General features: G+C 45.1%; 1 protein-coding gene across 1 annotated transcript in view; it reads left to right on the top strand.

Moving 5' to 3' along the window:
• The window catches only part of ror2 (receptor tyrosine kinase-like orphan receptor 2), a 58802-nt gene extending 48065 nt beyond the window's left edge, over positions 1-10737 (top strand). The window contains exons 7-9 of the mRNA XM_078272027.1: positions 344-598; positions 6606-6811; positions 7881-10737. Of these exons, the coding sequence (XP_078128153.1) occupies positions 344-598; positions 6606-6811; positions 7881-9338 (1919 nt within the window). The 3' untranslated portion in view covers positions 9339-10737. The remainder of the gene's footprint in view (positions 1-343; positions 599-6605; positions 6812-7880) is intronic.
• Positions 10738-13977: the final 3240 nt, after the last annotated feature.

Here is a 13977-nt window from a genome sequence, read left to right as displayed (position 1 = left end):
CTAAGCTAGGCTAACCACATCCTGATACTGGACACACAGACATGAGATTGATATGAGTCTTCTCACTTTCAGAAAGAAAGAAAACGTTGAACTATTCCATCCAAAGTAGTAACGTACTATTTAGCTTTGCTATATTAAGCCCCACAATGTGGAATATAAAAAAAGAATATGAATAACATTTGAACAACAGTCCAGTTAAAATGTGTGACCATGTTACAAATCACAGGACTGTCACTCACTGAAGTTCTGAAAATGCAATAATTTTTGTAAACCCCTGGAAATGTAAGTCCCCTCTCGTAAAGTGTGTAGGAGCATCCACACTGAGTCCCTGTCTGCTCCACAGATTCCCCCTCGGACCACAGCTGCTACAATGGAAGCGGGGATGATTACAGGGGCACAGTGAGCATCACTGCGTCGGGCCATCACTGCCAGCCGTGGAGCGCTCAGTACCCTCACAGCCACCACCTGTCCCAGGAGTACCCCGAGCTCTGGGGAAGTCACAACTTCTGCCGTAACCCAGGGGGCCAGATGCAGGCGCCCTGGTGTTTCACCCTGGACCCTCAGGTCAGGGTGGACCTGTGTGACATCCAGCCCTGCAGTAAGTACCACCATGCAATAATTATACTTTTAATAGTTACTTGGATTGTTAAAGTGTCTATATGTAACTTTCAGTCTGTGGTGATTCTGGCGTCCCCTTTGGACTAAAGCGGTAGTGTTTTAACCACACCTGCTGTCCTAAAGCTCTTCTCTTGTTGTTGTGCTGTAGATTACTGAGTGAGTGTTACCAGGAGGTCATACGGTAACTTGGCCTCCTTTGGATGTCTGGTGAGATAAACCAGGTATCACTGTCACTGGGTCACGAGCCAGAGCATTAAGAGTTTATTGTAGCAACCAACGTAATAATAACTTAGATTCATATAGCACATTTCATGAAACCCACGGACGCTTTACACAGGTAACGTTACAGGGGGACAAAAAGAAAATAGTAGGCCAACACCAACACGGACTAAAAGGAATAAAACGTTGGCGCTAAATGGAAGGGGGACTGGAAGGTGATTTAATGTCTGCTACTGACTACAACCACAACACACATAAAGTTATTTTATGAATGAAATGGACATATTACATACCTGAGGGCCATTTGGGGACGTTTTAAATCATTTACAATCCTCTAATTGTCTCCATCTGTTGAAAGCCTGACCGAGTGTGACTCGGTTTCGCCCGTCGTCTTTCCCTTTTCTCTTTCAGTTGTTCTTGGTTTAATCTCCTTCTTTCCTGTGATGGTCCTGCCCCAGTATCAGCCATCACTACAACAGATAACTTCGAAAATAACATTAAAATGTCGTCTACCTGCCGAAAATCGCAACTTTGTTGGAAAAATCGGACCAGGGCAGAGGCATTAATAAAATCTACATAAAACTAGCGTTCTTCTCACTGTTAGTCTCGTTTGCTGTTACAGGTCTTTTATGATCATCAGATGGAACATTACACAGCTTCACAAACATCTAAAAGTTACATATAGTCACTTAACACATAACAAATGTTTTGATAAATAATCTAGATTGGTGTTAGACGGTTTAACCTTTTTTGTTGTTGCCCAGAACACATCAATGTATGTCACATGTGTTCCACTGGATTATGCCGACACTACAGTGTATTTTTGTGGTAGCAGTTTATCCCTTTTCAGACAGGAACCTCTTATGTAAAGGTAATGGCAATTTTACAAATCAGTCTCATGTCTAAATAAGCACCTGAGTCCCTCTTACCTAAAAGTCACAGCAGCAGTCCGACCTGAAACGTTTCTGTAGTAACACAGCTCAAGGCTATATTGAATGCTGTCACATTAGCCCAAAGGCAACCCAAGCAGCAGCACAGGGTGAAACGTGCACAGAGAGATGAAATGCATGTCTTAGTTTCGCTTAAAGGTGGATTCTGTGATTCTAATCCAATACACTTTTTTGTCAAATTCAGGAAATCTCCCTACAGTCCAACCAAAATGCTGACATTGCTCTAAAACTTGAAACTTGCCACTTGAATATACAGTAATACAACCAAGGCTTGAATATTGGTATTTCAGCCCAAATTTGGGTCTCATCCATTTATTGTTTCATTTTAGTTTTTTGCCAGTAACGAGTGGTATATGCCTGTATGGAGTGAGTTTGTCAGCCAGTGGAATACAGATGACAAGCTCTTTTGCCATTCCTCCAGTAGAATAGCAGCGGTGTACCAGTAGTCAAAGTGTTAACCAATAAGAATCAGCATACACCACCAAACATGTTGGTGGAATGTAGAATCTGCCAGTGAGTGAGGTTTCATTTATAAGTTGCACAAGGCAGCGGTGGCATATCATAAACAGCAGTGACATATGTGAGTAAGAATCAGTGTATTTCAATGCTGTTAAATACCAGCCATAAGCCAGTGGAACAGCAGGGACATTACACTGAAAGGAGAATCAGCATATGACCAAGAACCAAGACCGATACTACTTTTCTGTCTCGGCACTGTTACCTTTTTGTGCTGCAACACATATTCATTGATAGTACTTTGATATTAAAATAGTATTCTAATCCATGACCAGTGTGGCTAGAAATTTGAGGCATTTTTCTTAGGCTACATTTACATCGCTACATTTGAGTTTTTTACGTTTGAGTTTTGATCCCAAAGTGATCTCGGTGTACCAAGTGTTTTTATCTCCAGTAGAAGAACTAATCTCTGTTTAAACTAACACGCCCAAACCTCATATCTCATCATCATTCTGGTATACTGGGTATAAACAGGAGGCAGCGTGGAGGCTCCGCCCACTGCTGGTAGTTGCCATGGTAATGTTAGTAGCTTTAGTCTCAGAGAAGGAGACGTCGTGACCGATAAGACCCAATCAGGAGGAGAAACGTTGGCGTCAGTGTCGGTGTTGTCAAAGGTCTCCGTTTGAAACACAACCTCCGCAGATTCAGAACCAAAACGGGTCAGAAGTGTTTCCTAATGTCGCCGCTTTAGGGGCTCAGAAACACCATAGCAGGGGGAATGAGAGGGGGAAACGCCAGAGCAGGGGGAATGAGAGGGGGAAACGCCAGAGCAGGGGGGAATGAGAGGGGGAAACGCCAGAGCAGGGGGGAATGAGAGGGGGAAACGCCAGAGCAGGGGGGAATGAGAGGGGGAAACGCCAGAGCAGGGGGGAATGAGAGGGGGGAAACGCCAGAGCAGGGGGAATGAGAGGGGGGAAACGCCAGAGCAGGGGGGAATGAGAGGGGGAAACGCCAGAGCAGGGGGGAATGAGAGGGGGAAACACCAGAGCAGTGGGGAATGAGAGGGGGGAAACACCAGAGCAGGGGGGAATGAGAGGGGGAAACACCAGAGCAGGGGGGGAATGAGAGGGGGAAACACCAGAGCAGTGGGGAATGAGAGGGGGAAACACCAGAGCAGGGGGGAATTAGAGGGGGGAAACGCCAGAGCAGGGGGGAATGAGGGGGGGGGGAAAACGCCAGAGCAGGGGGGAATGAGAGGGGGGAAACACCAGAGCAGGGGGAATGAGAGGGGGAAACGCCAGGGCAGGGGGAATGAGAGAGGAAACGCCAGAGCAGGGGGAATGAGAGAGGAAACGCCAGAGCAGGGGGGATGAGAGGGGGGAAACGCCAGAGCAGGGGGGAATGAGAGGGGGAAACGCCAGAGCAGGGGGGAATGAGAGGGGGGAAACGCCAGAGCAGGGGGGGAATGAGAGGGGGAAACGCCAGAGCAGGGGGGGGGGAATGAGAGGGGGGAAACGCCAGAGCAGGGGGGGGGGAATGAGAGGGGGGGAAACGCCAGAGCAGGGGGGGAACGAGAGGGGGGAAACACCAGAGCAGGGGGAATGAGAGGGGGGAAACACCAGAGCAGGGGGGGGGGAATGAGAGGGGGGAAACACCAGAGCAGGGGGGAATGAGAGGGGGAAACACCAGAGCAGGGGGGAATGAGAGGGGGGAAACGCCAGAGCAGGGGGAATGAGAGGGGGAAACGCCAGGGCAGGGGGAATGAGAGGGGGAAACACCAGAGCAGGGGGAATGAGAGGGGAAACGCCAGAGCAGGGGGAATGAGAGAGGAAACGCCAGAGCAGGGGGGATGAGAGGGGGAAACGTAGCAGAAGATATTCCTTTATAAACCAAAACGTAGCAGTCTAGATGTAGTCTTAATTTTAGGCATTCATCAAGGGATATCTAACTGTATGGTTGCAAAAATCTATGTACCTCAAAATGTGGTCATTCTGATGAAGTGTTTTCAAACGGGCAATCGATGGTAATTCAACAGTATTTCCCAGCATCATGTAGAAAGCTGAAGGGTAAATCTAAAAAGTGGTGCATTTTGATTGGTCAAATGACATTAACAAGGTATTTTAAGTCCTCAGCTGGCATGTTGTGTGAGCCAAAGTATCACATTACCAATGTGAGCGCACACAACCCCAGGACGCTGTCACGAATGATATTTTGTCAACATGTATGGACTAAGGGGCCAATCACACCAACAAGGGTCGCTGTTGTTTTACAATTGGACGGCACGCTTAACGCTCCCTTCTGTCTGGTGTCGCGCGTCGTGTTTTTCTAGCCGTTTTTAGGCGTGCATACAAGTTCAAATATTCTCGACTTTCCTGCGGAAGTTGCGAAGTCACACCGCTCGTCAATGTCACACTGGCCTAGGCAGCCAATCAAATCAAGCAAGAGGCAGGCTTTACTACTTTACCACTTTCTTCCTCAAGAAGAAGTAGAACCATTTCCTTCATGTTTTAATGGTGGAGGAACTTTACAAGTTTGTCTTGGTGTGATCGGCCCCTAACACAGTTTAGTGTTACTGGTTGGTACATTGCTTGTGTGAACAACAGATGGTGCTGCCTCTCATGGAACAGTATAGGCAATGTATTCTATCATTCTCACATTCAAACAACATCTTTGTCTGTGGCCGGGTTAGCTCATCTGGTAGAGCAGGCGGACATATACAGAAGTTTACTCCTCGACGCAGCTGTCCATTAGTCCTGGAGGATGATGATGTGCTGTAGAAGCTATTGGCTTCACATGTCCCTGTTGTTGATGTGTGTATATATACAGTTCCTCTGTCAGGTGGACCACAGGGCCCAATCAAAGTGCAGACAGGGTTATTACCAGCCACTGCTGAAAAATGTCCTGGGACATTTTGAAGGTCAACAGGAACTCAGCTTCTGGAAATCGTAAAACTTTCCCCTCTCTTGGCCTGTCTTATCCCAGTCCCTCCTTTGCTCTGCCAAAGTACTTACTTAGATCCACTGGTTGGAAGCAGGTGGCTTTGAGTTAATGAAGTCACACAGTGGTCCACCTAACATATAAACTGTGGTTTTATTTCTTCCTGCAAACTGTGGGAGTTCCAACTTGAAAAAAAAAAGCACAGTTCTTTATTCAAGGCAGTTACTGGCATGTTCTATTTCTGTCTATCCGCGCACCATTTCTAATTACTGCAACTTTCTACGGTGTAGTTATTTAAAGTGGCGGGCAAAAAAAGAAGCTCAAAGAAGCATGAGAGGAGGCACACGTGTGCAGCTGCTGCGGGTGGTGCAATAATCGGTCTAGTTCAGTTAGAAAGCTGCTGGAGTTTATATTTTTGGGATAAAAAATAGTCAGGGCTCAGGTTCTGGAGGACCAGGCGTGGCATCACTGCTATAGTGTACATTATATTGCCACTGGTTGCCATGGGATTTCTTCTCATCTTAACAGTCAGCCAGATGCTTTAAAGGTCCCATGGCATGTTCATTTTCATGTTGATACTTGTGTTTTGGGTTTCTGCTAGAACATGTTTACATGCTTTAATGTTCAAAAAACATATTTCTCATACTGTCTGTCTGAATACACTTGTATTCTACTTCCCCTCTGTCTAAAACACTCTGTTTTAGCACCTGTCTCTTTAAGACCTCCTCCTGAAAAAGCCCAGTCTGCTCTGATTGGTCAGCATTTCCGGGTCATTGCAGCCGGAGAATGACTGTAACGGCACTGTAGCAGAACTTTCTACCTATGTATAGAACAGTTGTGACATCACAACCGTACAGGAAGTCCTGACGCCTGGTTTAAAGGCACAGTTTCTGAATACAGGCTGTGTGCATATCTCTGTGAATTGAGCATTTTCATACTTTCATAGGATTTATATAGCACCTCCACCTGCTTTATAATGAAACAAGACCTGGAAATCTCATTTTTCTCAATATGGGACCTTTAAGCTCAATGTCAGCTATATGGTACATCTGTAATGAGTTCAGTTTGTCCCTTTGTTTCACTTTTTGTTCTGAGATCTTAAAGTCTCACTGGGCCCTCAGTAGTTTTTCTGTTCATTCTTTGATTTTCAGGGGACAGAACCCATTTGTTCCACTAAGACCAAACCAGGTGGAACTGATGAGAATTCTGTGCTCCGTGAGGGTGGATGTAGTTTTAAACGTGGATTATCCTAAAAGTTCTACATAACATGTGGAAATTAAACCGAGTTGTTGAACATGGAACAAAGGAGTTTTTACTCCTATTGCTCTTGAACCGGGGTACTCTAAATACCACACATTATATATCCAGAGATAAACTCAAAGAGGACTTAACTCACTACTATCTCTATTATCTTCCCCTCTCCAGAGCCTCCAGAGAACCCCAGGAAGGAGATCCTGTTCATTCTAATCCCTGCGATCGCCATCCCATTGGTCATCGCTTGCCTCTTCTTTCTGGTTTGCATGTGTCGCAATAAGCAAAAGGAATCGTCGGACACACCACTCCGCTGCCAGCTCAGCAGCTCACCTAGCCCGGACATGGAGCTGTCTCTCCTCAGTCAGCAGAAACAGCAGGTAACACACACACACACACACACACACAGTGCGTCTCACTATCTTTGTGGGGACCCGTCATTGACATAATGCATTCCCTAGCCCCTTACCCTAACCTTAACCATCACCACTAAATGCCTAACCTTAACCCTTACCCTCACCCTAACCAGAACCTCATTCTAACCCTAATCCTAAAACCAAGTCTTAACCCTCAAACAGCCCTTTAAACTTGTGGGGTCCAGTATTTGGGCCCCACAAAGCTGTCCGGACCCCACAAGTATACTGTATTCCCAGTTTTTGGACCCCACGAATATAGTTAAACAAGAACACACACACACAGGACACACACAGGACACACACAGGACACACGCAGGACAGAGTCTCATTGGTTACTTCATCACATTCTTTCTGATGTATGGCCGCGTTCACACCGACATTAGCACTGCATTAGACAACACAGCCCCCTCATTCATTTTAACGCAAAATAAATGATTGAGCCCAAATTCATTGAGGATTTTGCACCGTGATAAAGTGTAAGGGTAATAATAAGGTAGAAGATGGGGCTTCAATATCAGTTTATTCTGCATTGTAAGTGATGCATAGTGTTACCAAACTACAAAGCACACGGAGAACCCTTGCACTTTATTGGTCACTCAGGGTGTATTACTTTGTAACATCAACGGGGTGATTCTACTGTTTACCTGCTGAATGTACAGAGTTTAAAATGATTGTTAGCGTGAGAACCAGAGTTGTAAAAATCCTTTCTTATAGTATTATAAACCACTGTGCAGTGTTTTGGTGTCTGATAAACCTTAAAACCCATGGATCTATTAATCAAACTCCAATCTGAGGATCTTATTCATCATCTCTCGGTACCTGAAGCAGCACACCCCCACCAACGCAGTGCTATAGTTATCTTTGAATGCAGTGTTGGTTTAGAGTCTGAACACCCAGTAATGAAAAAGAAAGTGACGTCCGTACAGCTGGATTATAAACTGTTGCATTCCTGTGCTAAAGTAATACATTAGGTTTTATTGTTGGCCATACACTTTGATGACATGTCATTGTATTTATTGCTTTGTGACTGCAGGCCAAGCTGCGGGAGATTAACATGTCAGCAGTACGCTTTATGGAGGAGCTTGGCGAGGATCGCTTTGGCAAGGTTTACAAGGGCCACATGTACGGCACGGCACCTGGCGAGCAGACCCAAGTGGTGGCCATCAGAACATTAAAGGACAAAGTGGATGCCACTCTCTGTGAGGAATTCCGCCACGAAGCCATGCTCCGCTTTCACATCCAACACCAAAATATTGTCTGTCTGCTGGGTGTGGTCACTAAAGAGCAGCCAATGAGCATGATATTCACCTACTCCGGCCTTGGCGACCTGCACGAGTATCTGGTGATGCGCTCCCCTAACTCAGACGTTGGCAGCTCAGATGATGGCAAGACAGTCAAATCCACACTCGAGCAGGCTGATTTCCTTCATCTTATCACCCAGATTGCTGCCGGAATGGAGTACCTTTCCAGCCAGCAAGTAGTCCATAAAGACCTTGCTGCCCGAAACATTCTGGTCTTTGACAAGCTCAGCATCAAGATCCTGGACCTGGGCCTGTTCCGAGACGTCTACTCTGCTGATTACTACAACCTCATGGGCACAAGCCCTTTCCCCATTCGTTGGATGTCCCCAGAAGCTATTATGTATGGCAAGTTCTCCACCGACTCGGACATCTGGTCTTACGGGGTCTTGCTGTGGGAGACTTTCAGCTACGGTCTGCAGCCGTACTGTGGCTACTCCAACCAGGACGTGATTGAGATGGTACGCAGCCACCAGCTCCTGCCTTGTCCAGATGACTGCCCACCCTGGATCTACACCCTCATGCTGGAGTGTTGGAGCGAGTTCCAAGCAAGAAGGCCTCGCTTCAAGGACATCCACACACGCTTGCGTTCCTGGGAAAACCTGTCCAACTATAACAGCTCTGCTCAGACATCTGGCACCAGCAACACCACCCAGACCAGCTCTCTCAGCACCAGCCCAGTTAGCAACATCAGCATGAGCACAGCCAATGCGTCGCGCTACACCAGCCCTAAAAAGAGCTTGCCATTCCATCAGCCCCAGTTCCTGCCCATGAAGGGTCAAATGCATCGGCAGATGGTGCCGCAGCAGCTCTACATCCCCGTCAATGGATACCACCCCATGCCAGCTTACCAATACCTGCAGAACTTTTACCCCATGCAGATACCCATGCCCATGCCCCACCAGCAGATGCACCACCCGCCACAGATAGTTAGCAAAGCCGGTTCTCACCATAGTGGCAGTGGATCCACGTCTACAGGCTATGTCACCACTGCCCCCTCCAACACTTCTGTCACAGAGCGAGCAGCTTTACTAAACGATGACTCCAAGACCAATGATGAGGACTTGGCTGACCGGGCGTCCCAGCAAGAGCTGGACCACAACAAGGACTTGATAGTGCCTGAAACAGAGTTGCTAGGTGACAGTGACCCCCCACAGACTGATGAACTGGGGATGCACTTGTCAGACACATAAGTGCGAGCTGTTTGCAGTAGAGCCAAAATATTCTGTGAGCTGTGCTTGCCAAAAATTCAATAAGCAGCATAAAGGGACGTGAACAGTTTTGTGGAACGGTGACTGAATGTTTTTTACGAGTTTCTTAGCTAGTACTGACGCATTTTGAATGTCAAGTATGTCTCGTATTTGCGCCTCTCAAACTCCTGTGTCAAGCAAGTCATTAAGCAAAATGAATCTGCAATCTCCTCTATAGACCTTGTTTTTATAATGCTGCCATTCAGAGGAATGTATGCTGTTGCTGTTGCTGTGCAACACAAAACATTTTCTTCCCCGACAACTACTTTAGAGGATGCCTTGCCTTGATGGGAGTTTTGCCTTCTCTACAGCAGGGCCATTCACTGGGAGAGGGCAGGATTCATGCCCCCAACGCCTACCCCCCCCACATCGGGCACCACACCCCTCTATACAGGCACCTCGACCTGCCAGAAGGAATTGCTAGCTCAGCAAAAAGTCAGATGATCCCTCACCCTCTTCCTAACCAAGCCAGAGGTATTGCTACCAGAACCCAGAACTTTTTTGAGCATTTTTGGCCTTTATTTGATAGGCCAGCTGAAGACAGGAAAGGGGGGAGAGAGGGGGGATGACATGCAGCAAAGGGCCGCGGCTCGGACTCGAACCCTGGCCGCTGCGGTAAGGACTGAGCCTCTGTATATGGGGAGCACGCCCTACCAGGGAGCTACCAGGGTGCTCCCTGTGAGTTTTTTGTAGTGGTGGCGTTTTGCTCGTGCGCAACTTGTGCACCCCATATGACAATATGTAGTTTTTTGCCATTATTATTCTATGGTTTGTGAAAGCCATAATCATAGATTAATAGAATGTATGATGAATGGAAATCCTATAGGTCTATGGATAACTTTGTTAATAATTATACTCACTGAGATGTATTTTAGTTCCATCAAACACGCGTCTTCATTTCCCCCTTGGTTGATACTTCAATCATCGTCAACTTTGATAACCAAATTGCACACATTTGTATGTACTTTGGTTTCAACATTTTATTTGTTTATAGTTTTTCTTTATTGGTGAAGATTCCTATAGCCTGGTGTTAATACAATGTTCTTCCCACCACATGTTTGCTTAGTTTAAGTGTTTAAGTGTTTTGCCTACAATATAATGTGTACATCCATCTATGGAGTATCCAATAAAGTCATATGAATGAAATGGTGTTTTTCCCCTCAGTAAGAGAAGGAAGTCATGTCCTATCACTTGATAATATTTTGTCATCATCTGTCATTACATGTGCAGAGAGTCTAATATATGGTACACTGCGCAGTCAAGTTACATTAGGCCAAAACATATGCTTTGTAGTGAAGAAAAACATGTATCGCTGATACTAATAAAATAATCTAAAAGATCACATACTGTACCTTTTCCGTACGGGTTCACATTCTCATTTACAACTGCTTTATATATTGTTAGGATTATGTTTCCCTTTAATTAAACAACAGGTAAGCATATGAATGTTGGTCCCTGTATAAAGGGACTAAAAATGCGAGTCATCATCCTGCTGAAAGTATCCATTTGACAACAAGAACATTGGGTTTGACCAAATAAACTTAACTCACGGTTCACTTACTTTTTAACAGACCTTTCAACCACACATTATAGTCGTCATCCGCGAATGTGGTTGTTGGCTTCGTCCTTTAAAGGGTTGGCTAAGTTGTTCCATATCAAGGCGTGGAACTCTGGCCCCGGGAGGCAGAGACTGTAACTTTGTCCCGTTCAAACATGGACTTGGTGTCTAAAAACAGCAGCGTACCATCCTCTTCCTGTTCACTCATGAAAAATGGTGTGATGATGTGTTGGATGATACTGAAGTAGGGCTGAGTATCGTTCATACCTTTTTGATACCGGTACCAATACCAAGACTTTGATACTGGTTCCTAAAAGAAAGAAAAGACATTACACATTACGGCACAAATCTTTGTATTTATGTCTCAGCTCCTACTACGTGAGCGTCTCTGTGTAACGTAGAGTTCTTCCTGCGTGTCTCTACGACGTGTAACGTTAGACAGCCAATCACAGACATTATTAGATCTTGGTAGAAGCATGCTGCATGCTGATTGGCTCACTGACGCTGATGAGATTCACTCATTAGGTGTTGAAATTGGGTTTTGAATGACGAGGCATTTTTCGATAATCGATACTTCAGAGGCAACTGGGTCGGTGCCTAAAAAGTACTGAGTTGAGTACCCAGCCCTATACTTAAGCAGTACAGTTTGGTGAAAGTGTCGCCCGTGTACTGGTACCAGATGTCAGGAGAGGTAGTGAAAGTTGAATCAGTTTCTATAAAAATAATCATTTATTCTCTCTCTCCCTCTCTCTCTCTCTAAATACAATTCCAGTTCACTCAGGAAGACCACTGGATGGGATTGAAAGCTCTGAAAAAAGCTAGGACTAATTGGACCATTAGTTAATTTGTCAAACTTCTAAGGTCAAGGAGGAACTTTAATGCTCCAGAAGACGGACTATGAAGTGATGCACCTAGTCAGCAACAATGCTAAGGTACAACAGGGCACGCTCAGCTGATAGGACAGAACTACTCCATGGTTTCATACTTTTTACTTCAAACAACAGATCACTTGCCATATACCGGTTTGTAAAATTGCAACTCATATTAATGGACACACTTTTTTGCAGATGTATGTCAGGCTACACAGTAAATGGGAAGTAATGATTAAGATACAGGAGATCTCCTTGGCCCAAAAGATCACAGGTCCATTACCAAAAGCAAAATAATGCAGAAGCTCACCAACAAGTGAGAAACTAGCCATCAAATCTGGCCAATCCGCCACCAACCAAAGCAGTCTGTATGAACATTTGCAAGTGTGTAAAAACAGACTTCAGGGACCAACATATTTAAACTGTCCTGACCACACCTCCAATTAAAGAGTGTACACAAACAAGCTGGACTCTTCCCTGGACAGGATTTTTTTTCCAAAATTATTGTTAAGAATTTTAAAGGAATTAAATAGCACCAAATAAGTACTATAATTCGTTTAAAGTGATTATAAACATTTTGATTGAAGGTCTTCGTTTCTGAAAACATAGCTGTGTGCTTATTTGGGAATATTGGTTGTAATATAATCAAAAGTTCTATTTACAACCACAACATTTAAGCAAGCAGGCTACGGCCAATCCACGTAGAGAGGGAAAGATACCCTTCCATTTTGTTTCATGTATTAGACCACACTGCGTCTCTAACGTCATCCCCTCCGTCCCAGCCGAGCTCCAGACTCAACACCTTAATGCCTTGGTGACGATCTCTGGAGATTTGAATTACGTGACTCTCGCCAACACCCTGATAAACTTCACACAGCTTGTTGACTTCCCCAGCAAAGAATCCCGCTTATCCGGGGTGGGGTCGCGGGCGCAGCAGCTCCAGCAGGGGACCCCAAACTTCCCTTTCCTGAGTCACATTAACCAGCTCTGACTGGGGGGGTCCATAGGCGTTCCCAGGCCAGGGTGGAGATATAATCTCTCCCCCTAGTCCTGGGTCTTCCCTGAGGCCTCCTTATCAGATGTCCCAACAACCTCAGCTGGATCCTTTCGACGCAAAGGAGTCAGCCTAAGGCTGGGCAATATATCCATATTATATCGACATTGATATATGGGACTAGATATCGTCTTACATTTTGGATATCGTGATATCGTAATATCCTGATATGACACGTGTTGTCTTTTCCTGGTTTAAAGGCTACATTACAGTAAAGTGATGTCATTGTCTGAACTTACCAGACTGTTCTAGATGTTCTGTTATTTGCCTTTACCCACTTAGTCGTTATATCTACATTACTGATGATTATTCATCAAATCTCTCATTGTGTTAATATTTTGTGAAAGTTCCAAAAGTCAACCCGACAATGTCAACATTGATGTATTATGTAAGAATCTTGTGATATTTGATTTTCTCCATATCGCCCAGCTCTAAGTCAGCCAGCTACTTTCTACTTCTACTCCTCTACATGGCAGAAGAAAATATTGTACTTGTTATTCCAGTATATTTTGACACTTATTGTTACTTTTTACATACGTGAATGATATGATGCAGTACTATACTACTAACATACCCAGTAGTATGCAAAGTATCTAAAATTGGCTCCACATTGCTAAATACGTTACAATGCTCCTACATGCATCTGTTAGGGATAAGAAACATCTTAATATAATATTCTATAATAATGTAACACTTCGGGTGCCCGGGTAGCTCAGCTGGTAGAGCAGGCGCCCATATATAGAGGTTTGCTCCTCGATGCAGCGGGCCCAGTTTCGACTCCGACTTGCGGCCCTTTGCTGCATGTCATCCCCCCCCTTTCATGTCTTCAGCTGTCCTGTCAACAAAGGCCTAAAAATGCCCAAAAAATAATATAATACTTTGAAAGGAGCCATTCTGCATAATAAGGACTTTTAATGAGGACTTTTATAATGCATAACCAAAACTTTTCTGTGTGTGTGTGTGCGTGCGTGCGTGCGTGTGTGTGTGTGTGTGTGTGTGTGTGTATTTCCTGCATGCATCATGGTCTTTCTGTGCTCCTCCTCTCTGTCATCATGGTCACATTTCTCTCTGGTTTCTTCATTTCATGTATATTTTTGTTTA

Source organism: Sander vitreus, chromosome 16, assembly GCF_031162955.1.
Source record: "Sander vitreus isolate 19-12246 chromosome 16, sanVit1, whole genome shotgun sequence".
NCBI classification, from domain to species: domain Eukaryota; kingdom Metazoa; phylum Chordata; class Actinopteri; order Perciformes; family Percidae; genus Sander; species Sander vitreus.
The sequence above is the reverse complement of the archived record's forward strand: the minus strand, read 5'-3'. Positions and strand labels throughout refer to the sequence as shown.